The sequence below is a fragment of the Myotis yumanensis genome, unplaced genomic scaffold (assembly GCF_028538775.1).
Source record: "Myotis yumanensis isolate MYYU_CA2020_CCGP unplaced genomic scaffold, mMyoYum1.0.hap1 SCAF_1, whole genome shotgun sequence".
Classification (NCBI taxonomy): domain Eukaryota; kingdom Metazoa; phylum Chordata; class Mammalia; order Chiroptera; family Vespertilionidae; genus Myotis; species Myotis yumanensis.
Window position 1 is genome coordinate 225,827,579 of NW_027223752.1, and position 27,485 is coordinate 225,855,063.

General features: G+C 46.7%; 1 protein-coding gene across 2 annotated transcripts in view; it reads left to right on the forward strand.

Moving 5' to 3' along the window:
- Positions 1 to 7,623: 7,623 nt before the first annotated feature.
- Positions 7,624 to 27,485, forward strand: part of LGI2 (leucine rich repeat LGI family member 2) — a 39,939-nt gene continuing 20,077 nt past the window's right edge. For both annotated transcript variants that reach the window (XR_011468900.1, XM_070398544.1), the window contains exons 1-7: positions 7,624 to 7,829; positions 9,703 to 9,774; positions 11,352 to 11,423; positions 13,478 to 13,549; positions 18,989 to 19,060; positions 19,706 to 19,875; positions 26,978 to 27,142. Coding sequence is in view for 1 of the 2 variants with exons in the window: in XM_070398544.1 (XP_070254645.1) it covers positions 7,624 to 7,829; positions 9,703 to 9,774; positions 11,352 to 11,423; positions 13,478 to 13,549; positions 18,989 to 19,060; positions 19,706 to 19,875; positions 26,978 to 27,142 (829 nt within the window). In the remaining variant the exon portion in view is untranslated. The remainder of the gene's footprint in view (positions 7,830 to 9,702; positions 9,775 to 11,351; positions 11,424 to 13,477; positions 13,550 to 18,988; positions 19,061 to 19,705; positions 19,876 to 26,977; positions 27,143 to 27,485) is intronic.

Below are 27,485 nucleotides of genomic sequence, written 5' to 3' on the forward strand. Positions count from 1 at the left end.
CTGCCTCTTCCTAAAACAACTGCTCCTGCGGGTCAGTGGTCAGACCAGTGGACACCCCCCCTTATCCTTCCTTAAGTGACGAATCACCTGCTCTCCTACCGGATCAGCAGTCTTCAGGAGCCACATAAATTCTAAGCTCCAATGTCATTCTACCGATTGAGAACAAGGAGTCATGAGGTTTATTTAAGGGTTGAAAATTTATGTCAGCGCAATGGCGGGTCTGATCTTGTCCTGGTATAAGGGGAGGTGGGTGGGTGTGTGCTGGTGTCGCCAACGTCTTGCCCCCTGGCTGGGCTCCTGAGCTTCTGCCCAGTTACCTGGGGGATGCTGATCCGTGGGTACAGCATCATGGATTTGGTGCATGAGAAACAGGGCAGGATGAGGGCAGCAGGAATCCACAGCTGAATCACATCTGCCTTGTCTACCATTGTATTCCCAGAGTCTAGCAGAGTGCCTAGCTCTGTGGGGCCACTCAATAATAATTGTTTAACAATTAAATTAGTTAAACTTATCTTTCCAGCTTTCAGATGAATGCACAGATTCTATCTCTTGGGTTGTAGAAGAACTAAGACACTTCTCAAATATACTGGCAGGCTATTGTAACATAGAAAAGTCTTATTTCTTTGGGTACATTTTAAGCTTCTTGAGGAGAATATATCTAACTATATATCTATCTAGATCTATAGCCATGTCTATATTGATCTGTATCCATATCCATACCCATATCTATGTCTATATTAATACCTATCACTATTTATACCCAGATTTATATCTCTCTGTATCCAATTCTCTATCTATATATACCCATATCCATGTATATTATCTATATTTATATCTGTCCATTCCCATATCCATATCTGTATCTACAGTGATTTGTGGCTCTCAGGTGAACAGGTAGAGACCCACTAGCTAACCACTTAACTAACTTTACTGCTTATAAAGATCTTCAACTGCTTGCATCCTTCAAGCAAGCCAGGGTGATATGCATTGTTGTCTCCCATTTGCAGAGGAGAAAATCAAGGCCCCTAGAAGATAAGGCTTGCCAAGGTGGTCAATGGTGAAACCGGGATTCAAATCAGGCCCTCCCCTAGCACATCGCAGGATCCCCTCACGACACCACTGTAAGTCCTAGATTCTGAAGAGCTCAGGGAAGGGAGACATGGGCAGGAGTGGGGGTGGGGGTCTCTGAAGATAAGTTCTGGATACTTCTTTTCAGAGCAACACTTCCTATAAGGCATAGGTGGGGTGAAGAGGGGAGACCCTTAGCCGGCCTGTAGGTAGCAGTGGAAGCCTTAGTCTACTTTTTGATTTCGGGGACTCTCTAAAATCCCTCCAGGTGTTTAGTTAACTTCTGAGAGTGATGTTCAAACACAAATGTCCCTGGGAAGAGCAGTCCAATGAATAAACAGCTGTTGGGATTAAATGTGGATGCATTTCTGACACTTCCCTCAGAACATTTTTTGATGTGGGCTGGGGCGGGTTGAGCAGAGGGCATAAGAGCACAGAATAACTCTGATGCTTTAGAATGGAAAAGTATAAGCCTCAAATATCTTTTATTTAGTCTCTTTTTTTCTTTATTTTCTTTCTGTCACCATTCATCCGCCCTATCTCCGCCTCCACCTCTACCCACCCTCCTACCTCCCACAATCACCACACTGTTGTCCATACCTATGAGTTTTCTCTCTTTTTTTCTCTCAATTCCTCCACCCCCACTTTCAATGCCGCCCCCCCCCCCCCCACACACACACACATACCAGAGCTGTCTGCTTGCTCTCTATGTGTATGGTTCTGTCTCTATTTTGTTAGTTCAGTTTGTTCATTAGATTCCACATATGAGTGAAGTCATATGGTATTTGTCTTTCTCTGACTGGCTTATTTCACTTAGCATAATGTTCTCCAGGTCCATCCATTTAATTTAGTCTTGATTAAAGCTAAATTGAGACCAGAGGCCACAGGCTTCAGTAGCAGGAATCTTGAGAGGATATACGACCTCTGAGAATGCAAAGCATTGAGTTAACCATTGTTTATGAATAAGGGAAGAGCTTAGAGGATATATATAGGCCCATTATTATAAATCTAAACTCCTTGTGTAACTTGTTCTCCTAAAGTAAAATTTCTGTTTGCTAAGAAGAGCAAAGAGATTTCCCATAAAATTATGTTGACTTGGGGATGTGAGACCATGAAAGTTTGTTATTTAGAAAACGGATCTTATCTTAGGGGACTGACTTTACTCAGACCCACTGTCTGTGACTCACAGATCTATTTCCAATCAATTCAACCCAACTAGAAGATTAGGTTCCTAGAACTAGGAACATTGTTAAAGGCATTCTGCCCTATAAATATAAAGTGATGTATTAGTCAGGGTTCTCCAGAGAAACATATACATGAAGAATTATTATAGGAATTAGCCAACACAGTTGTGGAGGCTGAGAGGTCCCATAACCTGACGTCTGCAAACTGGAGACCCAGGAAAACCGGTAGTATAATCAGCTTAGTCCAAAGGCCCCAAAATGGGGAAGGAGGTGGGCAGGTAGGGCGCAGTGTGATGGTGCAAGTCCTGGTTTGAATCCAAAAGCCTGAGAAACATGAGCACCGATGTCTGAGGACAGGAGAAGACAGATGTCCTAGCTCAAGCAGAAAGGCAATTCACTCTTCCCAGGGTTGCTCCAGTTGGGTGATGTGTTCATCACTAAGCTAGTTACTGTGGGAGAATGGGACATTCTGGAATGCTTTAGTCCAGATGGCACGTGCAATGGGAGATGGAAGTATTTATCAAAGGAGTCACATGGATTGAATGTGGAGAAGGAGTCATTCCCTCCCAAGCACAGTCGTGTCCTGTTGTCATGAGAGGGGGCAGCTGAGGCTGGGTGGCAAATATCTCACAGGTGTCCATTACACTGGTGGTGGGGAGGGGGTGGCCAAGGTCACCAGAAACCTTGGCCAGGGTCTTGAGGGTCCTTCAGCTGATTTAGGAAACTGCATGAGCTATCCACAGGAGGCCCTTCAAGAGCATGATTGAAAATCAAGAGGCCACTCTGAGGTTGATTCAGAGCGAGCTCCTGACTCGTGACACCCACTGAGTTTATGAAGAAAGCAAATGACGGGAAGCCAGAAACGGCATCTACATTTGACCATCAGCCAACCACAAGAGTGGCATGTTGGGTGATGTGGTCAAAGAAGGATTGGCAAATTCTCTGATTAAAAAAATGGACAAGACGGTTTTGTTTTATATGTATTTATATTTTTACCCCAGGGAATCCAATTTGTGGCCTTTCAAAGTGAGTGCCTTTGAGGTTTGGATGAATAGTTTTTCTTCCGTTGTTACAGTGAGCATCAGAGCCAGAAGTGCCAGACATTAGTGAAAGCTTTCCAAAGCCTGTAGTCCTGGTGAGGAGACCAGCTGCGGGGTGGGAGTGGCTGGAAACTAGGGGAGGGGATTAGAGCATGATGAGGTCTCTGAGATTCTTAGGAGATTTATAGTTTGGTTTAGTACTTAATGATTATTTTTGGTCTAAAAGTAGATTTTCCCAAACCATAGTGTTGTTCCTAGATTCACCCTCGTCTGTGAGATTTCTGTTATTTCTTGCCGATTGTACCTGAGAATATTTTCTCTTTAATGTTTGTATGTCCAAAATGTCATTCATTCATTCATTCCTCTCTCATTCATTCAATCAACCAACATTACACTGAGGGCTTCCTGAGGGAGAATCAATGTTTCATCTAGAGTAGGAAGATTTCACATCTACTCCCTCCCACTGCTTCCTTACCATTTCCATTGGTCATCTAGCTGCCAACCAGCTGCTCATGGATGCCTCCTAGACATTTCAGAGCCAACAACTCCAACACCAAATTTTTGATACCTCTCACCCCACCAAACCCTCTCCTCTTCTAGGCTTTCTCATCTCCAAAAATAGTGCCTCTATCCACCCACTGGCTCTAGCTAAAACCGTGGAGGCATTCTCAATGTTTCATTTGACTTCAAAGCTAAGTCTAAGCCAGCACCTAGTAGACTCTCAATCAATATTGACCAGGCTGACAGGTGGTTAAATGAGCTGGAGAATGAATGAACAATGCTTTGAGCTGCCACTCCAGGGGCACCATCTCAGCCCCTGTAGGCATGGATGTATGCTCATGTCATGGAGACAGCTTGAGTAAGTGTACAACTGAACACATATTTTTACATTTTCAAAAACTCCTGCTATTTCTTGGAAACAGATTGTGTTTCTCTGATTGTCTATTAAGTTTTTTTGTGTGTTTTTTTTTTAGCCTGCTGAAGATTTTGGAACCCAACCAAAGTAATCTGCATTTCCATTTTTATATCTTAATTTATAAATGGCACCTTGTAATTTACAAGCACTCACTTAGTGTCGCTAACGGAGCCGAAACAAATACCAACCCTGCCAGCTCTGCTACTCAAGTCTTCTCTCTGCACCTTTCCTTTCAGAACTTTCTAGTTTTCAGGCTGGGGAGGATGGGCTGCAGCCAGCCTGGCTTGGGGAAGGTAAGGACAGTAATAATGACATGGTACATTTATATAGGGAAGAGAGAGGAAGGTCCCATTGTCTCATGACTCCCACTTTATAGATGAGGAAATAGAGGCTGAGTTGGGAGCGACATGACCAAGAAGGTTTGCTGATGAGCGCTGGAGCCAGGCTTAGAGTCTGTATCTCTGGAACTCCTCATGCCAAGGTTCTTCCCAGGACACCAGGGCAGGGTCTCTCCACCTGGGCACTAGTGGCATTTTGGGCTGCATCATTCTTTGTTTGCATTGCAGGATGTTTCGCAGCGTCCCTGGCCTCCACCCTAGATGCCAGTAGCACCTATCTCACCGGGACAACCCAAAATATCTCCAGACAGTGCCAAGTGCCACCCCTGATGGAGAGCCGCCATGCTAGACTGTGTCCTGTCCTTGATTATAAAGAAGGCACACGGGTCAAGAAAACTCATCTCCTTTCATAGCCCCTCCCCCAGCCCCTGCCGGTTCCCTCGGATCACAGACGTTAGCTGAGAATTGTCCTTTCCACCCTATCACTGAGAATTCTGAGCAGATACCGAGTACCTCCTGTGTGGCACCAGGTGCTTTACATTCTTGGTCACATTTAACCCCCCAAAGTGGGTACAATGATCTCCGTTTTACAGGTGAGGAGACTGAGGCTTAAACAGGTCACAGCTTGCCTGTGATTTCATAGTTAGTGAGTGGCATGCTGGGATGCTAACTCAAAACTGTCCAGTCCTAGCCCTCACCAGTTTGGCTTAGTGGATAGAGCGTCGGCCTGCGGACTGAAAGGTCCCAGGTTCAATTCCGGTCAAGGGCATGTACCTTGGTTGCGGGCACATCCCCAGTGGGGGGTGTGCAGGAGGCAGCTGATCGATGTTTCACTCTCATCAATGTTTCTAACTCTCTATCCCTCTCCCTTCCTCTCTGTAAAAAATCAATAAAATATATTAAAACAAACAAACAAACAAACAAACAAAAAACTGTCCAGTCCTGGGGGCAGAGAGCTTACCATCCCCACCCTTCCTCCTCGCTTCACTCCAACAGAGTGAGAACCAGGTTTTCTTTCTTGGCTCAGCAGGAAGGTACCGCATCAGAGAAGCCTTGCCCTCTCCTTCCCAGGAGCCCATCCCTCTAAAAGCAGGCATATTTCAGGCGCGAAGGACACACATCCATGATTGTGGTCCAAGTGCCTGTCGCCAATGGCCCTATCCAGACCGTGGCCTGTGTCCTCCGCCCCAGCATTGGGCCTTGCTGAGTGAAGCATTTGATTTCCCCGGCTGTGGAATGCAAGCCAGCACAGCAGTGAGGCAGTTCTGGAGACGGAGCCCCCTGGCTCTGTCCTGGGGACTACTGGCAAGCGGGAAACATCTCCGAGCTCCATTTTCCCATCCATAAAATGGGAAGACCCACTTCTCAGGAAAGATGGGAGCATTAAATGATGGTAAATGTAGACTGGTTCACACCGATGCTGGGTGCTGGATAAAGGCTTCCTGCAATGAAGGTCCAACTGCCTCCATTGTAGGTTACCTGCGACAAACTCACCTTCAGTTCCCGAACCCCTTTGGCCAGTCTGTCCCCGTGTACTGTGTGCAAGTTACTTCTTTAGGGCCATCTGCCCAGTTAGACTCCCCTGAGGGGAGGGCCTGTCCCTTTGCCCCCTCCCACAGTGGCCAGCCCGAGACACGCTCAGAATGACTGCCGAAGAAGGGATGGTAATGATGATTCCTACAGGAATAGACTTTTGCAGCGGGTGCTGCCTTCTCTGGGTGTGTCTTAATGTAAGAACGGTTTGCCTTGGTGAGTAGCCTGATGACGGTGCCCTGGGATTCCCCACTCTGAGCCGTTCGGGCTATTAACCGTCATTCTGGCTGTGCTTTGGCCATTTTCTTTGATTTCCCGAGGGGACAGTAGCTTGCGGTAATAAGATTCAAGCTCAGTGGAGCCAACATGCAGAATGCAAGAGGGTGAAGCTCAGTAGGGCCTGGTTACCTAGTCCCATCCCAGGCTCCAATCCCCATCTCTGCCCAGCCATTTACTCCGAAACCACCAACCAGTTACTGGTGCTTTCTGCACCTCAGTTTCCTCACCAGTAAATCAAGGATATTAATAGGAAAGATGAAATGAACGGCGCCTAGAATGCATCATGCACGAACTCTCTGTTAACAAGCACCCCAGTCCTTTAATTGGGGTGGGTGGGGTGCCAGAGAGCATGGAGTGAGGGGAAACTTTCCCTGCCTTTTTAGCTCTGCAGCAAGCAGCAGGCAGGCCCAGGGAGCAGGGGGGCACACTGCTGTGGCAGGCTTTCTTTTCTCCGTCCCTTCGGCAGGGAAGGTGGCCGGCTTCAGCGACCCCACGGTGTCCTGGGAATGGCACCCAGACCCCACTGCGCCCCGCAAACGACAAGCGATGCCATCCCGCCCAGCTCTATGGTAGCATTCGTTTCATTTCTTCTTTTTAAACGCTGCTCAACATTCTGCACTCTTCAAAGCACCCAGGACGAAAGCTCCCTCCCCCGTCTTCAAGCCAGTTCCCGGCCCCCCCCCCCCGCCCCCCCCCCCCCCCCCCCCCCCGCCTCGCCTGGTCAGGTTTGGCCCGGCAAAAAGCAAAAAGAGTTGATGGAGGGACTGCGGGCACCCGGTTCACACCGCTCCGCGGGCCCCAGGGGAGTCTCCGTCCAAGTCCGGCCCCTCCCCTAAGGTTACCCAACTTTTTCCTCTTCCCGAAGCTCCCGGGAGGTGCGGGAGGGTCCGGAGGGGTGGTGGCCCGGGGCGCGGCGGGGGCGGGGCGCGGCCCCCTCTCCCTTGGGGCGGGCGCCCGCCCCGCAGTCTTCATTGGCCAGAGCGGGCTGCGGGCGCGAGTGCTGATGTCAGGCGGGCGCGAGTGCGGCGGGCGCAGCGGCGGCCGCCCAGCAGCCCGGGCTCGGGTGGGGGGGCGCCGAGTGGGGGTGGCGGCCAGCATGCTGCTCGGCTGCGGCTCGGCCTCCCACACCCGCGGCGCCCTCGTCCTCGCCAGCAGCGGCGGCGGCGGCGGAGCAGCGAGCGGCGCCCGGGTCTGCAGAGGCGCCGGGTCCGAGCGCGCGGCGCGGCGGCGGGGATCGGGGCCGGGGCGGGGGCCGGGGACCCGGCATGGCGCTGCGGAGGGGCGGCGGCGGGGCGCCCGGGCTGCAGCTGCTGCTGCTGCTGCTGCTGAGCGCCGCGTGCCTAGTCCCGCCGAGCGCGCAGGTGAGGCGGCTGGCGCGCTGCCCCACCACTTGCAGCTGCACCAAGGAGTCCATCATCTGCGTGGGCTCTTCCTGGGTGCCCAGGGTCGTGCCGGGCGACATCAGCTCCCTGTGAGTCAGTGGGACCCCTCTAGCCCAGGGAGTCGGGACGGCGCGCCCTGACCCCACTCCTTAGCAGGCTTCTCGGTGTTTGGGTGGGGGCGCGCTGTGGGTGGAGTCTCGGGCCCTGGGGAGGATGGAGGGGACCGAGTCGCAGAGTCTGGGAACCCGGACAAGTCCCTGTAGAAGTGCTTCTCCGAGTGTGGCCCGCGGGCCCCCTGCATGGGATCCTCCACCCCCACCCCCCGGAGGAGCTTGTGCCAGTGCAGATTCTGGGGCCCGCGTGGATTGCAGCAGGGGCTCTGGAGTGGGGCCGGGGGGTCTGCATGTGGCGTCCCCAGGGGATTCAGAGATGCACTAAAGTTTGAGAGGATGTGTGCGTTGGGGGGCGGGGGCAGTGTTGTGTGTGGGCATGCATATGCAGTGAGAGTGACTGGAGTGAGTGTACCCAGGAAGGGTGAGGCCTCACTGTCCCACCTCAAGTCTGGGCTGCGGTTTACACCGCGGCCTCATCCCAACACCTCTGCACAGCTCAGGATGGGAAGAACTGAGTCAAGTCATACAGCCTCTGGAAGGGGGGCGGGGGCGCCCCATGGGGCCTGGAAGAGGGGACACAGAGCTGGGAGAGCCTTGGGGCAGGTGGGGCACCCAGCCTCGTGGTCAGGTGCTGGAAGTCAGCCTGACTTCCTGCCCAAGCCACACCGGCTTCTCGCCCCCTCTCCGCACCACATATTACATTGCTTTTTCAATGATGGAGGAGCTGATGGGAAAAGGCTCCACCTCATTTACCCACCTCCTAAGAGATGCTTTCAACCTGCGGGCACATGGCCTCTCCAGAGAACGCCCAGCTCTCCTAATGGCTGTGAAGGGGCTCGGGCTCTATCTTTCCTGCTGGGAAATGTTTCCTGCTGACACAACGCCCTGCCCAGGCCAAGGTGCTGGGGATGCCCACTCCACGCAGAGGCAGGGATTCCCAGGTGGAGCTGCTATGCTCAGGGCACTTCCTCCTGCACTACACTGCCCTGGGCAAGGCACAGAGGCCTGGACCCGGGAGTGAAGGGCTTCCTGTTTGCATTTCTAGAAAGTTAGGAGCCTGGCTGGCAGGCAACGAGGGCCTTTTTGGTTCTTCATCTTGCTAAATCGGGTGACATGGAGGATCCCAGAAATTAGAATTCCCCTTGTTAAATCCTTTACACCAGCAGCTGCTTACTCTCTCTGCATGCCAACTGAAGTCATTCTGAAATCATGTGTTGAGGTCCTGCTGTGGCCAGAAAGGATGGGGTGGGGGGTGGGGGTGCTGGTGGCAATAATAGAGCCAAGCCTCTTGTCCCCCCATAGACCGTTAAACCTGGCAGATGGCATTGCCTCCCACTGCACATCCAAGTTCAGGTGTCTCAGAGTTTCCCCCCAAGGCTTTCACGGTGCATTTAATCAGAAGTGCTCCGAGTGTCTTTCAGAGCTGGGCTCCCAAGGGGAATGCTTAATGCCACTCTGGAGTTTCGTGGGCCAACATTAACGCTGTGTCTACACAAACAGAATCATGGGCAGAGGTGAAGTAATTATCCATTTGCAGCCAGGGCCTCCTGTAGTAGAGGAAAAGGAAGCAGGGGGATTGATTTACACTGGCTGAGATAACGTCTGTGGAAGGAGCTAGCCTGATGGTAAAGGTTTCTGTTGTTCCGACTGGTTTTCATATTGATCCAGTTCCTTGGGACATGAACTTGACTGCCTTGTTCCTACCCCGAGAAGCCCCGGGCCAGCTGTTTTAAGATTCATTCCTGAGCGGAGGCATTCACAGTACAGGTGGAGGGTAAGGCTGACTGCCCATCCTGCCCAGAACTTCTCAAACCACCCAGGCCTTGTTTTGTTCCTCGCTTGCCTGCAGGAGCCTGGTAAATGGGACGTTCTCCGAGATCAAGGACCGAATGTTTTCCCACCTGCCTTCCTTGCAGCTGCTGTGAGTATGGCAAGTTCTCCCTGAAAATGGGGGTCCCCTGAGGTGTGGTCCTGGGAGGAGCGATCTCTGCATCTTTGATATCAGTTCTTCCTAAGATGCTCAAGCTCATGAGTAGATCACGGCTGGTTCTTAGTGGTAACATGGGCTGTGGTGTCCCCACCAAGCTGGGGCTGAAGGCTCTTAGCTCCTGTCCTTTCCTTCTTCTGGCACAAGGATTTGATTGTAGATCCCAGCCCCCACATCTGGCAACTAGGAATGTGAGTCCATGGAATTTTGACTATAGCTTCACCTAAATGAACTGTTTCTCTCACTTTAAGAGAAAACCTACAGTTTAAACTCTCAGTGTTACTCTGGAAATAGCAGTGTTTCTAGTTGACTGAGTACATAAACTGTTGGGAAGCATACTATGCATTTATATGCAAAATTTTATTTAATCATCCTGTTATCCTGACAAGGAGGGAATCTTCATTTCCCCATTTGACAGATGAGAAAATTGAGGCCCAGAGAAGTTAAGTAACTTGCTCAAAATCACAGGATTCTAACCCACACTCATAACTGTTCTACATCTCAGCCCCTCTTGGCAAGTGCCAATATCCTGCCCTGTTGTCCAGGTCAGTTCATGTTTGCTAATGAAAAGAAATGTCCAGAAAGCAACTTTCAAAAGCAAATCATTGACAGGCAAAGTCATGAGTACATAGCACACTTTCTGTGTATGTATTGGGTTCATAAGTTTGAGGTGAATCAAAAGCAATATACTACAGAAAAACATAAAGAAATGAAATATGGATCACTACTCATCCTAAGTAGACTGATTGTTGATCTTTTTGTTCCTGAAATGTTATGTACCTACTTATAACATTAAATTCTGAAATGTCTTAATAACTCTAGTTCTATTAAAATATACTTTCCATAAATAAAAAAACAGTTTTAGGTACTTTACCCAATAGACTTAAGTGGTAACTATCTATTCCATATAAACTTTTACCAAGGAGACTTAGGTGTGACTCATAAAAAAACTATTGGTGCTAAAGAGTATTCTGAAGATTTCCTAAACTTTTTTTTTTTATTTCTCATGGGAATGTATAATATAGTAGAAAGGTTTCTATTTATGTATTTATTTATTTATTACCTATTTATTTATTTATTTAGGTCTCTCTCAGCTGTGTTATGTTGGTGAAATCTCTTAACTTCTCTGGGCTCAGATTTCTCTAAAAATGGAGTTGGATTAGCTCCTTTTAGATCTCTACTTCCATGATTGCTAGTGTATAATTGAGCATTCATTGGCTATTTAGTTGTGCTGGCTTTAGAATGCTTTGAAATAACAGCTCTCAGAGTCTCCCCTGAGACTCACAGGGGAGAAAAGGTAGAGTAATGGGGGTGACTAGAAAATCTGGCCAAAGAGAATCCACTTGCTGTTTTCTATCAGCATGTGAGAGTTGGGTTGTGCATCTAATGGGCCAGTCTTAGGTTGAGAAGAACCCATATTTCTCATGGGTCAGGACATAGGAAAGAAACAAATGCTCAGTGTGGGACTCCAGGTTTACATCTCTGCATTGAAACCTGTCCTTTCTTTTCAGATTGCTGAATTCTAACTCATTTACCGTCATTCGTGATGATGCTTTTGCTGGACTCTTTCATCTTGAATACCTGTAAGTGCTGTGCTTTGTCTGTTTGCCGAGCATTTGGTCCATCAGTACAATTGCTGTATTGCTTTCCAAGCTGAATAGCATCTCTTACAGAACTTGGGGGTGGAGAAAACGGAGAAAACCCCACTCCCTTTCCAGCGCTGACCTTTTACAGTTCACTTGTGTATAAACATGCCGGGACAGGAGGAGGCTGAGGGCAAAGAGGGGAAAGGAAACAAAGAAGGAAAGATATCCATTCATTCTCTGCTGACATTTAATTCGCCACGTACCAAGCACAATTGGAAATTGCGTTGGATATTTTTACCTCTCATAACGAGGCATGGATTTGCTGATCAGCCAGAAAGGATTCTGAGGGTTACTTAGTTTTAAATAAAGTCTCCCTGTATGGGAATACAATGTCATGTCTTTAATTCAGCTGGCCTATGTCCTGTTTGCAGTATCCCCTGGGAGCTGCTGACAAGGGTCTAATTTCCTTTTTTTCTGCTTTCAAGAACGATTATTTTTCCCTTTTCAGAGGTGCAGTTTCCCCCCCAGCAATGAGCTTTGCCCTCTCTCTGATTTCTGCCTTTCCCCCACTCTGATGTCTTTTTTTCCACTTCAATTCTTTCATCCTTGTCTTGTGTAACTTTGTAATAACATTAATCCCGTTATCAGATGGGATTTCCTTACTTGGCATTCAGAGGGGTTTTTAAAGACTTGTCTCTGCTTTCTTATCTGAGGTGAGCAGGTAGATGTTTGAATTCCGAACACATCCTTGGTCCAAGGAAGCTCTCTGCTGATGGTATGGCCTCAGGAAGGATGTTTCTGGAGTTGTTTCTCCAGATGCACATACTACGTGTGTTCTCAGGGCATTGTGCTAGCATGCTTAACATGGAGACAGGTAGGACTGCAGCGCTGAGGCCAGCTGGGTTCTCTCAGACAGAGCATGTGAACAGGCCATGCAGGGAGTGAATGTGGAGCTACCAGTTTTCTCTTATGAGCAGTTCATCTTAGTGTCAAGGTGATTGAGGAGGAGGTCAGCTTAGTTTATACTGAAGTCTGTCATGGAATAGACCCCTGATCTTTAAAAAGCAGGGATGGGGAAGTTCTCAGTGCAAGAACTATTTCATTAACTACTGGCATCGTGTACAAAGCCTCTCCCTTGGACCATCTCATCAAAGACCCTCTTCCATTTGATGAAATGTGATGCCTTAAACCAGGGGTGGGGAAACCTTTTTTTTCTGCCAAGGGACATTTGGAACTTAATAACATTATTCAAGGTTCTCACAAAATTATCAACTTAAAAATTAGCCTGTTATATTTGGTCAAACATTGAATTAACTCACCCCTAATGCCTTGGCAGGACCAGACCACATAATTTCGAGGGCCTTACATGACGCTCCCCACCCCTGCTTTAAACTAAGCTGTAGGTCTCTATGGCCTCAGGGCATAGTTGTAGTGCATATATTTCTCACCAAGACTTTACAGCATGGCCAGAGTTATTATTAATGCAGGATTTTAGCTCAAGCCCTGGGACGTTTCAGCGCAGAGAAAGAAGTTTGGCCCACATTCATTGTCATTATACTTCCCACTTCCCTGTGCCTTCGAGATCTTGAGAGGACCCTGCCTCGTCACCGATTTGTTCTGAGATTAGACCGTGTAGGACACGATGAACTCAAGAGTTTGCCAGAAGCCAAGTTTAATGGAACTCTCCCTCAGCAAGAACTTTAATAAGGAGATGTGAAACAATGGGCTTCCCTCAAGGGACAAAGATGTTAACAAATGTATGAGTAGCCAGGCTGTGAAATGTAAGAAGGGTTGATGTCTGGGAACATTCCAGGCCTGCAGAGATTTGAACATTCTTGCCTTGGTCTAGTGCTTTCTTCTTTTTCTCCCAAACATGTTTCTATGGATGTTGCCAACTCTGAATTTGAAGACGTTTGTGCTGCTTCTGGAGAGAGTGCAGAGCAAACACTTGTGTCCATGTTTTAGATTTTATTTCAAACGCATGCCAATATCATTTCCTAGAGCTGTTAAGCTGGGAAAGTTCCGTTTGCTTATACTGCTGTTCTCCTTAGGTTCATCGAAGGGAACAAAATAGAAACGATTTCAAGAAATGCCTTCCGTGGCCTCCGTGACCTGACTCACCTGTAAGTCCTGTGAAAAGTGTTGTCAATCTTTTAAGGTGCAAAGTAAGATTCACTTCCTGGTGCCTCTCTTTTTCTTGACTGTTTTGTCCATATTGTAACATCGTCTGAATGAAACTAATTTCCAGGTTGCCCTAGAGGTTTCTATATTATGGACCGATCATCAGCCCACGATTATAAAGACACACTTGTCTTGATTATCTTTTCCATCATTCTGGATTGTCATCATGGACCACATGACTGCATGTCAAGTAGGGAGCACTCTGCTTCCAGGGGCCTACACGTATGTGAGTGACGGAGGAGATGGGGAGGAAACTGATGTGTATTGTGCACCTACTCTGTGCCAGGCACAGGGCTGTGTGCTTAGTGAGCCTTTTTCTCTTTATTTTTCAAGATAATCTGTGAGTCCCCATTTTACAGATTTAGGAACTGACACTTATAGACTCAAAGAAGAAGGTTGAATGCAGGGTCAGAATTAGGACAAAGTGGAATAGAGACATTTTTTGCGGTTCCTCAAATTTGAATGCAAATAGCTTTTTCTTTTATGTTGGATTAATCGGCAGCTTAAGCTAAGCTCTCTGGGATTTTTAATAGCTTTCTGGAGGAAAAAAATTAAACAAATTGATTTGAATTGACATATCAGAATGAAGCAAGTGCACACACTTAACAAATGTAGAAAAGTGGAAAAAATAGGGACTGCGTTTATGAAAATGTAAAGATAGCCATTGTCTTGGTAGGAGCCATTTATGAGCCAGGAACTGGGCCCCATTTGTGTGATGGATATTTTGTGTTTGAGTAAGATACCATGTCTCGTCTCTAAAGTCTGCTCATGTGTGGTACAAAGAGAAGTGAGAAAATGGGAGGCTTTCACTGGGGTGTTGGGCAGGAGTGGTGATATCCTTGGAGTATATCACCCTGCCTGATACAGCATCTAAAGAGTTTACATCAAACCCTCATGTAGGCAAAAGTGTCTGTCCCCGGGCTCAGGGAGCACTTGGTTCTGGAATCCTACCAAGCCGAAGCTCTGCCTGAGTTCAAGCTAACAGAGTCAGGAGATGAGGGAGCAGAGTGGGAGGTCCAAACATCCGGATCAGCACAGTCATCCTGGAGAGCATCCGACCCCTGTTGGCATAATTGCTCCAGGTTTACTTTTCTTCCTGTAAACATTTTGATTTCTTTCCCCAGCAAATTCAACCTACATGCCCAATCCCTACATTCCTGGAGAGGCTAAGACAATGGGCTTAGAGTCACATAGACTTGGGTTCAATCTCAAGGCCATCATTTGTTATTATTGTTTAGCCTTTTTGAGCCTGTTTCCTCATCCTTAATATGGGGATGACGACACTGACCCCAGAGGACTGTCGCACATGGTGGTTAATGCTTGCTTGCAAAGCATCAGCCAATCACCCAAGTAAATGCTCCAGATATGATCAGCATTGATATCATTGTCATCATCATCATCACCAACAACCTCGTTCCCTTCCTCCAATCGTTAAGAAGTCTCAGTTTTCTCCCTGGAATGCTGAGCAGCCTTGGCAGTTTGGGTGGCCAGACAGAGTCTGCTAAGTAGACAGCTGTGGGCATCTGGAGAGAAACAGCTGTGGCCAGATAAACCAGTCCCCAGAAGTCAGGAATGAGGGGCTTTGTTTTGAGCAAAGACTCTGGGCAGATTGTGAACCTAAAGCAAAGCCCATGAGACTGAGTTAACCCCGATGTCAACTTTCATTTGACCTGTTGTTTATGGTTCTTGGTCTGGAAATAGGTGAGAACGTGCAGGTACTATACATGTATATTTGCATAGCTTTTACACGTGTGCCCATGGGTGTATGGACTTCTCTACATGTGTCTACATAACTGTGTTTGTGTGTGCATGCTTGTGCATCTGCACACACGACCATATGTGTATATAAGATGTACATATGTGTACGAGGCACCTCCTTCTCTGTGTGAAATGCAGAGAGAACAAAGGATTCCCCTGCTTGGGTCCAGAGTGCATCGGATGCACTAATATACCCATTATGGCATGTATTGCCACCCGACAGTCAAGCCAACCAGGCCCCCTCTATCCCCAGCTCTTCAACCTCATTTCCCTAAATGTCCTCAGAACACTGGGCTCTCAGGGGGCTCCCATGCATACCCAACTCATCCCATTCCTGGGCTTTCCTTCACATCCTTTCTCTGGCCCTGGGTGCTCTTTCTTCTGCCCACGATCTCCTGGGATCTGCTTGTTCTTCAAAGTCTAGATTAAGTTCTATCTCCCACATGGAGCCATGTGGGTCTCCCCTTCACTCCTCCTGTAGCCTCCCTAATGGCTCCACACACCCAGCACCTTACCGTAGACTCGGGCACACTGGCAGTGAGAGCTCCTTGAGGGGAGGGCCCGTGAGGATCTTGCATTAGCTATGTTCTTCGTCCAGCATCTAGCACAGGGCTAAGCCAGCAGGACATCCTTTCAGATTCACTGGTTGACCTGTGCGTTCCTTACTGAGCTGGATTTTCCATGAGTACTCTACTCCTGGGCAAGTCAGGTGGACTCCTCTGGGCTGGAGATGCATGTAGTCATTACAGCATTTAGTACAGTGATGGCGAACCTATGACACACGTGTCAGAGGTGACACGCGAACTCATTTTTTTGGTTGATTTTTCTTTGTTAAATGGCATTTAAATATATAAAATAAATATCAAAAATATAAGTCTTTGTTTTACTATGGTTGTAAATATCAAAAAATTTCTATATGTGACACGGCACCAGAGTTAAGTTAGGGTTTTTCAAAATGCTGACACGTCGAGCTCAAAAGGCTCGCCATCACTGATTTAGTACATTGTTTAAGAATGAACTGGTCCTTCCATTTCCCCACTTTTTTTTTTTTTTTTAAACTCTGAGCCAAGATCACATGTCAGCTCTCTAAAGTTCACTCCCATGATGAAGTTAATCACTGCCTGGAATTTGCTTGTTTAAGTGTCTGATTTTTATCCTTTATGAACTTTTCCAACACCTGCAGGGTCACATTTTCATGTAAAGAAACACGGGTCAGGTTTCAGGGCCCTGACGGAGCGGTGCCAATCTGTAAGTAAAATCTAGGACAGTTGTTTCCAGCAGTCCGTAAAGCCCAAGGGACAGGTTGCTGTTAAGTAGTTTTAGAAATGAAGTAAGTGCCATGAATTTGTAGATAAAATGAAGTGGAAAGTGAGATGTTATACACTGAGTGTGAGTGGGGTGGATGGTCCATCTAAATAATTCAGCTTCTGAAATCCAAATTGATCGCTTGGAACGGTTGCTGAACAGTCTGCTTTTTTGGCCTCGAATATCCCATATATTCTTATCACTTTAATACAATACAGTTCAAGTAGCAAAAAAGAAATTTAGCTGAAAAATTTCCCTTTAATTAGCTAAAAAAGTTTTTACTTTATTTTTCAGGTAAAGTGACCATCAACCAGAAAAAAATCAAAATAAACATGTTCTTTTCTAATGTCAGAAAGCTGTTCAGTCTGATTACATATTCAGTCTATTTTCCAACATCTTTAAAAATGTGCAGATAAATCATTTAGAAAATAAAGGTTAAACAAATACAAGAAATAGTATTTTAATTCATTTGTGGTTACCTAGATGGAAAGGGGTCTCCCCATATTCTGTTAGTATCTTGAAGCTGGAATGGTTGGTTAAAAATGGGCTCAAAGGCACTAGCCAGTTTGGCTCAGTGGATAGAGTGACAGCCTGAAGACTGAAGGGTCCTGGGTTCGATTCCAGTCAAGGGCATATGCCCGGTTTGCGGGCTCCATCCCCAGTAGGGGGCATGCAGGAGGCAGCCGATCAATGATTCTTTCTCATCATTGATGTTTCTATCTCTCTCTCCCTCTCCCTTCCTCTCTGAAATAAATAAAAATATATTTAAAAAAAAAAGAAAAAGAAAATGTGGAACATTTAAAAAAATGGACTCAAAACTTTCAATTACAGTTGAGTCTAAGGAGGAACACTCATTTCTTTAATTCCTTTTTCTGGGATGGGTCATTATGATGCTACAGAAGACTAATTTCATATATGTTTCATATACATATTTCATATATAAACATATACACATATATATATTTGGTCATGAATTGCCTACATGTTTCTCATTTATAGTTTTGCTATTTGTACTCATGTAAAGAAAAAAAATATAGCCATCAGTTTCTTGGCTGAGTCATATTAGAGCACAATGCCTGAGGGAAATCACAGACTCGATGTACATCGTTTCAACACCCAGCATCTTTCAACATCAGCAGCCCAGCCCCATGACATTCATCTTTAGCAGATGGTGACAGGGCACTGCAGAATCCCGAATCATCCGAGAAAGAGTTGATGGTGCTGATTCAGAGTCTTTTTTTTGGAAGAGGGGGAGGGGGGCGCTAAGATGTTCTAGAAAGTTCTTAAAAACTAACAGCAAAAATGCAGAATGGTTTCTGGTCAACCTTTGTTAATGAGAAAACAAAATCGATCACCATCATTCATTCCCTAAATGGGGTTTGTTGAGATTAATATTATTGTCAGGGTTAGAGCTGAGGGTCTTTAGGTAAAAGCATATTTACTGAGTCCTTTCTTAGAGTGACAAGTGATAGAATTCACTTAAATGGACCCTAGGGAACTTCTTGGTATATGAATGTACACACTTTTTAAAAAAAAATCATTGTCATTTTAGTGCATAATTCATTCAACAAAGTTTTACTGGTACCTACTATATGCCAGGCAATGTTCTATGAGCTGAGGATACAGATGTGGACAGACAAATCTTTCCTCATGTTGCTTACGTCTAGGATGAATACATGGTCAATAAACAAGTAGATAAATAAAATATATAGTATGTCAAGTAACAGTCGTGCAATGAGGAACATAGCAGGGGAGGGAGATGTGTAGAGGTCAGGGAAGGTGGTGATAGCTGCGGACAGATGTAAGAAGGTGATGGAGTGAGCTGTGGGGTATCTGGGGAAAGAGCATTCTAGGCAGATGGACAGCAAGTTCAGGCCTTGAGCTGGGGCTGTGTTTCTCCTGTTTGAGAAATAACAAAGAGCCCGGTGCAGCTGGATCTTGGTAGTTAAGATGTCCCATCAGTAGGTAGGAATGGAGGTAAACTAGACAATGGAGGGTCTTGCATGACATCAAAGGGACTGTGGCTTTTATTCTGAAAACATGAGTGCTACCTGAGGTCTAACCAATGTATATCAAGAGCTTAATAAATGCTGGTTTTAAAAACAAAAGATTTATATTGTACCCCAGCATTTATATTATTTTTGTGTAACTGAGCTCAGTTCTTTATCTCAGTACCGATGACCAAAGCCAGAAATTGGAACCATGTTGTGCTGAAGAGGATTAGAGCTCTGTTTGAAATCATGACTTTATTTAAGGAACTTCAGAGTAACAGGGCATGAAGATAATAACCACATTAAAATGTTACTTTCTGGTTCTAGCTCTTTGGCCAATAACCACATAAAAGCACTCCCAAGAGATGTCTTCAGTGATTTAGACTCTCTGATTGAACTGTAAGTAATGAAAATCAAGTTTGTGTCCACTTGTGCTTGTGCCCCAGTAAATCATGCCATTAAACTCTCTGTCCCCCTTTGCTGCATTTCTCTTACATTGTAGCTCAAAAACCTATGACAGCCGTGCCCACTGGGAAACAGCATGGAGTCTGTATGGGGTTGGATTGTGCCATTTTAGAATATCCTTAGTAGCATTAGGCTCCTTCCCTGAGATAGCGTATCCATCTGATTTACCTTCTAGTGTTTGTCACTTTTCACTGGACATAGTTAAACAAGATCTTAGTGTTTCAATTGTGTTTGTGAAAACTGGTTTCCTGGAATGTCCTGTTTGTGTTGGTGTGAACCTGTGTCATCGCTCCCGTGTCCAGCATGGCATGGCAACAGTTTCAAGAGAGATGGTGGTATGTTAGCTCTGAAAGTTTGCTGTAGGCCATCCAGTTAAAACCATAGGCACTGAAGACTATTAAATAAAGTCAGTGATAAGAACAAGAAATAGGATGTATTAGATATAAGAAAAATTTTAAATTGCATTTTTGGGGTATTAAATATATCGAGATATTAATAATTCTGGAGTCTCATATCAGTGTCCAAACATTTGAGGCATGTCAGTTTCTCTGTTCCTGTGCTTTTTTTTTTTTTTTAAAGAGATTTAAGGGGCAATAAATTTGAATGCGACTGCAAAGCCAAGTGGCTGTATCTGTGGTTGAAGATGACAAACTCCACCGTGTCGGACGTGCTGTGTATCGGTCCCCCGGAATATCAGGAGAAGAAGCTAAATGATGTGACCAGCTTTGACTACGAATGCACAACTACAGGTATGCAGAACCCCTGTCACCAAGGTGGGTAATTAGAACAATCCCTGTGTTTTCCCTTTAGCTTGTCAACAGGGACTGGAGAAAAGTGGGTGCAAAAACTTTCTAAGTTATTTTAGGCGAAAGTTAAGGTCCAAAAGGTATGCTTTGATGTGGAAAGGAAAATATCTCAACAGTTTAGATTTTTGTTAACTGCACTGGCTTTAATCTTGATTCTTTACAAAATTTAAATTTCTCTAAAGATTTTTTTTTTTAAAGTCAAATATAAACTGGTGAGTTTGGCATAAAAACATTTTCAGGTCAGTTTGGGTTTCCTTAGAGAGCCAGTGCAGAGAGGCCTAAACGTCTGTTCTCTTGATTGAATTACATGAATTTTGTTGAAAATTTAAGTAGTAAATATGAGACTTTAAAATCTATAAATTGCATTTGTAGTCACATCTAAAAAGAGATAACTAGGTAAATTATAACCAATGGCAAAGTAGAAATATAAGTTAGGAGTTAATTGTCAAAAGGAGAAACTCACTTTGAGGGGAAAATGTAAAGTTTGATTTTGTTTTCCAGGACCCCCCTCAGGTTCCAGTTTATACATTTTTAGGCTATAAAGATAAAATTAAAATACTAACTGCCTCAACTCTGCACATCTTGTAGAGAGCCGGTGAGTGTCTCCATATGAAAGGCTTAGATGGAGTTGCCACAACTTCTGGCACCAGATTTTTAATCCTCACCAGGGGATACTTTTTCCATAGCTTTTCAGAGAGAGTGGAGGAAGGCAGTGGGAGGGGGAGAAAGAAAGAGAGAGAGAGAGGGAGAGAGACGTGACAGAGACACATCAACTGGTTGCCTCCCGCATGCAACCAGTTGCCTCCCGCATGCAACCAGGGTGCAGGGAGCAAACCCACAACCCTGCAACCCAGGTACATATCCTTGACTGGGAATTGAACCCTGAACCCTTAGGTGTGTGGGCTGATGCTCTAACCACTTAGCAGCACCAGCCAGGGCTAATACCAGATTTTAAAGGAGAGAAGATCAATCCACAGTATGAAACCTGCTTTATCAGACTTAGAAACGTAAACAGGCTGAGATTTGGTATCTACAGGGCTTCAAGGCATGTCAGTAGGAACAGCAGGAATGAGAACTCAGAACATAGTTACAGAAACTCAAAAGACAAAAGAACAAAATATTCCATGTAGGCCAGTCCTCCAAATAAACAAACACTCGCAAAGTAAACATTATTTCCAGATGTCTTTGTAAATAAGGGCCCCTATGAGTCCTGTTCTTTTCTGAGAGGAAACCTGACTCTTATGGAAATGACCTTGTCTTTCATCACCGAACAGGGGCTTATTCAGCTGTGTAATTGGCAGGTGCCCTTTAGCCAGCGAGGCCGCGTGCAAGTTATTCGCTGTATTGTGGAGCAGTGCAAAAATCAGAGGTCGAGTCAATGACATTTGCACTGAAAGGTGGCATACAAGGCCATTGGGTATGAAATGCTAAACCAAAGCTCGTTGGGGCTGTTTCTACCTCTTCCCCAGCTTTTCTGGAGAGTTCTCTAACCCCAGGTGAAGGTAGCAGCTTTTTCATTGTTCTAGTCATACCTGGCCATAGTGCATGAAAAGTTTGCCAAACTCTGAGAGAAATGACACGGGCCATAGAGGGACTGGGGGACTTGGGAATAATTTATGTGAGACAACCTTACTTCTGAGCGTAGAGTCCCGTGGATGGTTATGAAAACCACCCAAGCTCTGAGAATTGTCATGGGAATGGAGGGGGCTTGGAACCAAGGTGGCCAGGTCCTGAAATCTGTCATAAACCCAGAATCAGTGTGAGTCCCTAACACATTTTAGGGCAGGGATGGGCAAACTTTTTGACTCTAGAGCCACAATGGGTTCTTAAACTGGACCGGAGGGCCGGAACAAAAGCATGGATGGAGTGTTTGTGTGAACTAATATAAATTCAAAGTAAACATCATTACATAAAAGGGTACGGTCTTTTTTTTTTTTTTAGTTTTATTCATTTCAAACGGGCCGGATCCAGCCCGTGGGCCGTAGTTTGCCCACGGCTGTTTTAGGGCATTCTCTCTCTTACATATATCTTCACTAAACAGCTTACTATTAAAATCAAGAAAGTCATCACACCTCCCTGGTCACAGGAAGATGAGGATTCTATCTTTGTCATTGTTTTATCCCTTTAAGAATCGTGGACAAATGGCCCTGGCTGGTGTTTCTCAGTGGTTAGAGCATCGGCTCCATGCACCAAAGAGTCACGGGTTTGATTCCTAGTCAAGGGCATGTACCTGGGTTGCAGGTTCAATGCCTGGCAGGGTTTGGGAGGGTGTGGGAGGCAACCAGTCAATGTTTCTCTCTCCTCCCCACTTCCCTTCCTCCTTCCACTCTCTAAAAAATCAATGGAAAGAATATCTCTGGGTGAGGATTAACAACAACACCAAAAAAGAATCGTGGACAAATGGGCTCTTGCTCCCAGGGTCTTCCATCATGAAAAAAGGCACAGCCAAGTTATAACCTGTCCCCAAGTAGAGTCCCTGCCTCGTAAGAACATAGGTCAATAGATTGTGAGTTTGGGGCTCCTATCTCCTGCTCAGATAAAGCCTCATCGTCTGGGGCTTTATTAGAGGAAATGTGCGAGGAAGAGGAAAAGCCCATTCCTAGGTCATGGGAATGACCGCACCCTCACCAAGGAGCACAACTTCTTAGTGTATTATTTCCTTCGTGGCTCAGATTTTCAGGAAAAGAGTAAGTTCTTGAGGTGGAGGAGGGGAGGTAGACACTCTTCTTCCCAGGGAGAGGAAGTTCTGTTACCACTCTGTTCCTGGCATAGGGGTGTAGTTAGCACCTCACAGTACCCTGGACTGTGTTCAGCTCTCTAGGTTAATCACAGTCCTTCCCGAACCCTCCGCCTCAAGTCTATTTTTATCCACCTCAGAAATCCCTGTTACCTGCTCATGATTCCCCGTGTGAGGTGGATAATTCACTAAATTCCTTAGAGGGAGGGAATTTTGCATCCTAATGGTCCTGTTAGCTGCCCTGTTTCAGGGCTGATGAAAATGCAAAGAGAAATAATGCATTAATGTGCAGTTTCTCTCCCAGTAGGATAGGCATCATGTATAATTTATTTTCTGCAAGTGCTATAAATAGCGAGGTAAAAATCTGTTGATTCCAGGGGGAGCCGTGCCCGAATTGGAAGAGTCCCACTGACATCATGAACTTAATCCAGTGTGAATGGAAGTGGCAGGCTTTCGCAGAGATCCCACTAATACTTAAACGCTAGTAAATTGGTGTCACATCCATGTGCGCATTCTCTGAGAGCTTTCCACGTGGCTGTGCGCTTGCTGCTTGTGAAAGATAAATTAAGACGAGGATGGATGGATATTTAAATTTGAGTCCCTTCCCCCCATGCACACAAGCTCATATGTATCGATCATTCTATTCCACCTGTTTCTTTCTCTTTTCCTTCTCTCCCTCCTCCCTTTTTTATTTATTATTTATTTTTATTGATTTCAGAAAGGAAGGGAGAGGGAGAGAGACAGAAATATCAATGATGAGAGAGAATCATTGATCAGCTGCCTCCTGCATGCCTCACACTGGGGATCGAGCCCACAACCCGGGCATGTGCCCTGACTAGGAATGGAACTGTGACCTCCTGGTTCATAGGTTGATGCTCAACCACTGAGCCACACCAGCCGGGCTCTCTCCTCCTTTTTTATGAGGAGGGGTTCTGGAGGGAGAAAGGGGTCTCCTATTAGGAATTCGATTTCTAATTCAAATGAGTTAACAGTCTGTGTTGTGCAAGATACTCAGTTTTTACAAAATATGATGAAACCGATGTTTTGGGAAAATAAATGACAATCAGACCATTGAAGGCCAGATTTGTAAAATGCTCTCCAGTCTGGCAGCTCTGTTCTCATTCTGGGAATCGTTAATAAAAAGCTGACTTTGGGGCCTGCACTTTCAGTGACCTGCGTTTTTAAGCAGATGCTCATGTTTCTGGGAAGCCAGTGTGCGGTCGGGAGCCTGACTAGAACAAGCCGCTACAGGCATCACACGCGTGTTCAGAAGCTTCTGCAGACCTGGGTTAGACGAATGCCCCCGAGTAGAGGAGTGGTTTACAGGCCTCCGGGTTGTAATGAAGAGAGGGCACCTGTGTCCCCAGAGTCCTTTGCTAACTCCGGGAAAGGAAGCGGACGAGGCCGGCTACCATTTCCCATCTCGCAACCTGTGAGCACAGAGCCCCCAAAGCCTGTGGCCTCAGCCAACGCTTTCTGGCTTCTATGCTGGTCCTGTGCGTGCCAACAGGAAAGAACTGAGGCTGATGCTTTCTGTTCCTCTTTGGCTGATCAGCTCTGGTATTTGGGGGTTTTGGCAGAGGGTCGGGGCTCTTCCCTATCTTCATGCAGGCAGCATAACGTTATCATTGGAACTACGACTGTCCAGCTACATGGAACTGTATCGTTACATATCCAACACCGCTGAGGCATGTCCATAGACGGCTCTGTGCTGACACTACGTGCACACCCTTATTTAGTCTCTACGACCACCTACCAAATAAACATCCCCCTCATTTTACTCATCCTCATTATTTTCTTGCCCAAGGTTGCAGACTACAGTGTAGGTGGGAGGCTGAGCCCCAGCTCTTCTGGATAGTCCATGGGGTGGGGGGGAAGGTACCTCATCCATGATTGCCACCTGTCCCCTCCCCCTTGGCCACTTGTTGCTGTTGGGGTGCAGAGGCAGCCTCCTCTTTGCTTCTCCCCCTTCTCCCCACATCTGCAAGCATCACTCATTCAGCCCCGTCCTCTTCCCACCCCAGTCCTCAGAATGAGCCAGCGCTCCCACACTCATTAAGCCAGCAGCCTTTATTAAGCACCTGCTGTACACAGGGAGGGCCACCTCTGAGAGGCAACATGCCTTGAGCACTAACTATTGCTACGTACAGTTCTAAATGAGTATGAATCGTACATACAGTGAGGAAACCGAGGCAGAGAGAGGGTAAGGAACTTCCCCGAGGTCACTCAGCGGGAAGGTGGAGTCACAGCTCTGGCATCTTATCTCAGATGTCGTTAAAATGGACACTCCCCCAAGGGACAGGCCAGGAATGGTGGCTAGGACAGAGGAGGTGGACTGTCCTTTCTCGGACCTTAGTTCCATGTTTATTAAGCAGCTGCTATGTGCTAAGCCCTGAGGCAGGCATTTCTGGCAACGCTACCCAATGTGTCCCTCTGCCATTAAGCTTGGGAGGTAAGTATCATTGCCCCCATATTGTGGATAGGTAAACTGAGGCCTTGTAAGGGGAAGTGTGCGCCCAGGGTCTCTAGTGCAGGCAAATGGTTTTAGGTGGTCTGACTCCAGGCACAGTGCTCTTCCTGGTGCCTCTCATTGTCCTCACTCCCTCAGCCCTGCCCCTCTTTCCTGTCCCTGCCTGTTACCTGCTCTTCCTGTCACCACGCTTCCTACTCCAACACTTGCTCAGCTGCTCCACCTCCTTTCCTGCCCTGTTCCCTCAGCACTGTCCCTCTTGACTCACTATGGAGTGGCTGGTCCCCTTATTGCCTTTCTGGTGTAACAGCTGTATGAGGCTCCCCAGTCAGAGGTATTTCTCGAGTGGCTGCTGTGGGCTCCTGCCACGGGGCTGTGAGAAGTGTAAGACCCAGGTCTGACCTCAGGGAGCATTGTGTTCAGGAGACACACCATGCTGTGTGCCCATGGCCAGACATGCACCCTCTCTGGGCTTCTGGCTCTGTAAAATGACTCAAGGTCTAAGATCGCTCCCATGTCCTCAAATCTGACTCTGATGATGCTGTATTGAAGAGTCAGTCAGTGTGGGTAACAAGATGTAAACAGCAGTGCCTGATTATGTGTCCAATGAATTAGGAAGAGTCCCAGGTGTTGGAGCGGTCAGGGAAGGCTTTGCAGAGGAGGTGGGACTTGAGGGCCCCAATAAGGACAGTGTGGGGAGTTGAGGGGCAAGGATTTTCTCATAGAGCGACTCTCCTTAGCCAGACGTGCACCGTCATTTTACCCCGGGGCGCACTCAACCTGCCAGGAAGCAGTGCACATGGAAGGCTCTCTGGCTAAAGAAAGAACTAAAACTTTATTAGTGTCCTTTCCCCCCCTTTCTTCATTGATTCTCCAGCTACCCCACACACTAAGTGTCCTTGCATCCGAGGGCATCCTCACTCTGTTCCTTGGTAAAATTGTACATTTCCTACCGAGATTTATAATACAGCGAGTCTGTCATGGCTCAGGGGAATCATGTGGACGAGAGTTTAAATTTACCACTAAATGTAAGAGTTAAGCACTTGCTCAGATTGGGCGGGTTCTCTGTTGCTTGAAATGCAACAGACCTCCTGTGAGTGCTTGCTGAGCTTGTCCAGACCCCAGGCAGAGCTGTCACTCATTGCACTGGGCCCAGGAGTCAGTAACTGTCTTTCCTTCCCGGGGTGAGGGGCTCGGGGGGGGGGGGGGGTCTTTATAAACCTCTGAGACCGCATGGGAGGCCTTGGCTTGGTTTCCAAGCATGCAGGGAGCCATTGGGGGGCTGACTTCTCATTGTGAACCTGCCGAGGCAGCTTCCCCACTAGGGTGATTCAGAGCTGGGAGTGTGTTAACAGGTGATAACAGGGTCCCATTGCCTGGTCAGCTTGAGAACCACCCCAGAAACAGGTTTCTTTACTACCTGGCTCTTCTGAGAGCGTTAGACACAGCTTTCCCCAAATGAGGCTGCCCACTGCTGCCCTGGTTCACGGAGGAATTTTCAGGGTAGTGTCAGGAGTGCGGCTGTGTGGCTTCCCTTCTGTCTGGCCTTTTTGAAAGCCAGGTCTCACCAAATGTGTTTAAAACATTGAGATCCTTCAGCCAAACCTGGGAGCTGTTTATGTCAAAGAAGCTGTATCAGAAGCTGTGCATTCAGTTGGAGATTCCCGTGCATGCCAGAACCTTCTGGAATCTCCCAGAGTCAAGCACGTTGGGATGTTAGCGTTGCTTCTTTCCTGTCCCCCCTCCCCTTTTTGGAACCAATGAAAGGAAAGAAGGGGTGGTTGATGACTCCCACAGGACATCTCATGGAGCCTTTCTCTTTAAACACCTATTCCCAGATTTTGTTGTTCATCAGACATTGCCCTACCAGTCGGTTTCAGTGGATACGTTCAACTCCAAGAACGACGTGTACGTGGCCATCGCCCAGCCCAGCATGGAGAACTGTATGGTGCTGGAGTGGGACCACATTGAAATGAATTTCCGGAGCTATGACAATATCACAGGTGCGTGTGGCTTTGATGTATTGGCCTAATTTCAGTGAGAGAAGAAACGTTCTCTGCTGTACCGCGGGACCGCTTGGCTCTCTCACCTGGTTAGATTTCAGGGACACATCCCAGCCCACCCTCATCTCTGATTTTTCACGACATGGTCTATTATCGGTGAGAACAGAAGCCTCAGGTGGTGATCCTGTTTGTTGTCGGGGATCCTTTTGAAAAGGGAGAGAGGGATGGGTTACGTATGGCGGGAGGCATTTTCCTGGAGAGGTGAGAGGTCACCCCGAGAACCCCTTGATCTTGAGCAGTTATGGCACCTTTGATTGCACCAATTTTGTAGCAGCTAACAAGT